Source organism: Blennius ocellaris (genome assembly GCF_963422515.1).
Source record: "Blennius ocellaris genome assembly, chromosome: 24".
Classification (NCBI taxonomy): Eukaryota; Metazoa; Chordata; class Actinopteri; order Blenniiformes; family Blenniidae; genus Blennius; species Blennius ocellaris.
Window position 1 is genome coordinate 3,295,230 of NC_137673.1, and position 4,023 is coordinate 3,299,252.

The following is a 4,023-nucleotide window of genomic DNA, read 5'->3' on the forward strand; positions in this document are numbered from 1 at the left end:
CCCAAAAGGAAACAGCCTGTTTCAAGCACATTTTGTAGTAAATACAGTGAGTTTCAGTTCTCTTATTTGGACAAGATTAGATGGCTTTACAAAAGCTCACAATATGATGAAAGTGAATCATAGCCATAAGCTTTTTTGTGGAGGAATATTCTTTTTTTTTTTTTTTTCCTGTTTCTGACATTAAAAAAGCATTCTAATCTAGATCAGTCTAACTGCGCTGTTCATTTATACATAGATCGAATTATACCTACATAGCTCAATTGAAAACACTTCTTTGCTCAGTTGTTGAAAAAATATGATGGTATAAACCCCCCATTTTAAATGACTTTTTTTGTTTGTTTTTTTTATATCCTCTCACCCAAAGCAGGCTATATTCATTGACACACACATACACACAAAAGAAAAAAAGAAAGAAAAAACACAGAACTGTTATTTTTAGCTACATTAACTTTGCAGCATAAGCATCTGAGTGACGTTAATTGGTCATGCTCATCTGCATGTCTGGATATCTTGAAAAGTCAACAATTGGCACACCATAAAAGAACACAGTTTTACATTCATAAAAGGAGATGATGACTGCGCAGACGCGGGTTTTTAATCTGCACCACCTAGTACGGTATAAATAACCCCAAATATTTATCGACAATCAAATGATAACGAACAGAAAGAAGAACATGCACTGACAGCATCACTTCCTTTCCCCATGATAGTTATTGTTTGTTTTTTTTTAATCCTCTTTTCTTCAAACAAGTTTAAAACAACAAATACAAATCCTAACTGCAGGTTCACAAAAAATAGAGAAATGGCACTTTTTGTAATAGTCATATATAATTCTTAATATCTATATATAGTCGTCATATTGATATAACATGAAAGGGGTCGAGATTTGCTTCTTTGTTGGTTATGGTGGTTATGGGTTTTTTCCTCGCCGTCTCTCGCGCACGCGCGCGCGCGTGTGTGTTTGTACCATGCGAAATATCGTCATGCAGATTATGATACATCGGTCCGAGTATTTACATTTACATTCATGCGTTCGTGCACCATTCCTCTTGTCCTCGAGCCTGCACACGCACACACACACGCACGCACACACACGCCCTATCCCTCACTCCCTTGTTTCTGTTTTATTTCTCCTCCCTCGTTTCTGTCTCGCACAGATCCGTAGTCCGATTGCGGCAAATCGCAGAAGTGGGAGGAGGGAGGGAGGGAGGGAGGGAGGGAGGGAGTGGTATCAGCCACAGGGTGGGGGGGCCTGGCATATACATATATTACAGAGTGGGGCCTGTGCAGCAGCAGCAGACTGACTTACTTGCTTCAACTGGAGAAAACAAGACATAAACAAGTTTTGCGTTTGCGCCATGACGCACCGCCGCAGATGATTCTGCTTGTGAGTCATGTGTGTAGGTCAGTGTTGTCCGTGTTACTGTTTTGTAATCCAGTCTGGTTTGGGGCTTATTGCACTACGAGACTACAGCAGAGGTCCCCCCTCCCCTCCTTGGTTTTTTTGTTTTTACGCGTCGTTTGTCGTGGAGAGGTGCGTGCTGCAGTCGAAGCCCCGGTGCGCGCCGCCGTCTGCGTGATAAGGCCCGCTGTGCCAATAAGACGAGTCACACACTGTCTGTAAGGAATTGATCTCCGAGGCGGAGGAGTTCCCGTCCCTCCGCTTTGATCGCTTTCGATTCCGCAATATAAACACAAGCATTCCCACCACGGTGAACGCGGACGTGACGAACACCAGCAGCAGCCCGGGCACGAGCACCGAGATGGAGACCCTGTTGGGCTCCAGGTAGGAGTTTGACCCCGGGCGCGTCCCCGAGTCCAGGGTGAAAGTGCTGTTTTTGGAAAGGGAGGTGGGGGAGATCCTGTCGTAGAGTTTGGGGCACAGCAGGTCGTTCCGCACGTAGCGGAAGTCGCGTTTCCAGAACTCTTCGGGGGACTCGCACTTCAGGTCGCTCACGATCACGTCGGCGCCCAGTTTCTCCGTCCACTGCTTGAAGGGCACGATGCTGCACGAGCAATCCCACGGGTTCCCGTGCAGATCGATCTGAATGATTGAGTTGAGCTGGTCTAGCACGCCAGCCACGGGGAGATAGGGGAAATAATTATTATGAAGACTAATTTTGGACAAAGAAATCCCAAGGAAAGCATCCGCGGGTAAAGACTTGAGCAGGTTGTTGTTGAGGAACAGAACCCGCAGGTTCGGCATCGGGCCGAACGCGCCTGCCACGATCAGCTGGATGTCGTTGTATTCCAAACTGAGATATTCCAGATTGACGAGGCCCAGGAACATCTCCGCGATCAGCGTATCCAGATAGTTCTTATCCATGTACAGCCACCGCAGCTCGCTCTGGTTCTGGAAAGTGCTGTTGTCGATCACCTTGATGTTGTTCCCACCGAGATCGAGGAGGTTGAGGCTGGAGTAGCCCAGCAGCTGGTTCTTCTTCACCGCGTGGATGTTGTTGTCTCGCATGTTGAGCTCGTGCGCGGCGAGAGGCTTGGGCTTGAGGTTGGCCAGGCTCTCGATCTTCTTGCCCTCGCAGTTCACCCCGAGCCCCTGTCTGGAGCCGACCAGCTTGCAGTTGCACGGCTGCGGACACGTCACGTTATGCAGCTGCTCCCGGTCGCCGTTCACACCTGTCATCACGGGCGTGGGCCTCGTCTTCAGCTGCCAGTTCTCACGAGATTTGGAGTGGCCCTTGGACCCGTGGCCGCCGGGCGTGGGGGGCCCGCTGGCGTCTCCGTTGGTCTTGTAAGGCGTGGGACGCGGGCCTTGGGGCTGCGAGGTCTCCTCCTGCGTGGGAGGGGCCACCAGGCTGGTGTCCACTCCGCCGCTCAGTGAAGGGCACAGATCCACTTCTGACGTCTCGTTCAGGTCGCTCCCCTGCAGCCTGGTGGGAGCCTCGCAGATCACCCGCCCGATCAGTGCGTTATGCGGTATGTTCTCCAGCCATTCCTTCAGAGAAACCAGGTCGCAGTTACAGTCCCACGGGTTGTCCTCCAACAAAACCTCCGCAATGCCCGGTATTTGTTCAAGGATCCCCTCATAAGGCACCGTTTTGATTCGGTTCCCCCGCAGGTCGAGATGCGTAATGGGCACATGTTGAAACACGTTTATAGGTAGCGCGCTGATGAGGTTGTCATTAAGTATTAACACTTCAAGTTTATTAAGGTCCCTGAAAACGGCGGGGTCGATATCCCTCAATAGATTAAAATCAGCTTGGAGGTATTCCAAGTCGTCTAACCCCAGAAATGTACTCTTCCTGAATGATCGTATCTTATTGTTATTGATGTGCAGCCTTTTCACCAGCTGCAGCCCCAGAAAGGCGCCGGGGACAATGTCGTGCAAGCCATTGTTTTCCAAATGCAGGCTCACGGCATTGTAAAAGTTGGCGAACTCGTTAGGAAATAGCCTGGATAGCGAATTCCCGTGCAACAGCAAGTGGTAGAACTGCGAGCTGGGGCCAGTCAAATGCTGCAGAGTGGTGAAGCTCCGTTTTTCGCAGTCTATGTGCAGATCTCCCTCCACCTCGTTGCAGGAGCATATCTGCTCCTTACAAACGTCCCTTGTAACATTTCCACTGGCAACACAAAGAGCCGCATTCAGCAGAACAATCCAAAGCAGCATTTTTCAACGTGGAGGATTCATTCCCGGTTTCAAGACATACGAGCTGTGAATTCAGTCTGCATCAGTACGGAGAAGAAGAAGAAGAAAAAAAAGAAAAGGTAGCTGTAGACATGTAGAATAGAAGATAAGGCAGTCTTTATATGCTGCATCTAACCTGCTCCAGTATGAAAACAGCCACAGAAACGTCTCTTTCACACCGACTGAATCCTCCGAGGCTCCGGCAGGAGACTCCAACACATCTTTCGGCTTTTTTTTTTTTAACCCCCCCAGTTCGTTTAACACTGACCTTGGCAGGAGAAGAGAGGCAGAGAGAGAGAGAGAACGGGGACAAATGGAAGCAGAATGAACAAATCCGCGTCTTTTTCTGCCCCGGTCGTGGTGCGCGTTGCGGCTGTCGG

The 4,023-nt window shown here is 49.3% G+C and overlaps 1 protein-coding gene across 1 annotated transcript; it reads right to left on the minus strand.

Moving 5' to 3' along the window:
* Positions 1–1,510: 1,510 nt before the first annotated feature.
* slitrk1 (SLIT and NTRK like family member 1) lies at positions 1,511–3,625 on the minus strand (the record flags this gene model as incomplete). The annotated part of the gene is made up of 1 exon (XM_080519496.1): positions 1,511–3,625. The coding sequence occupies one exon, from the start codon at positions 3,623–3,625 to the stop codon at positions 1,511–1,513; it is 2,115 nt and encodes a 704-aa protein (XP_080375622.1).
* Positions 3,626–4,023: the final 398 nt, after the last annotated feature.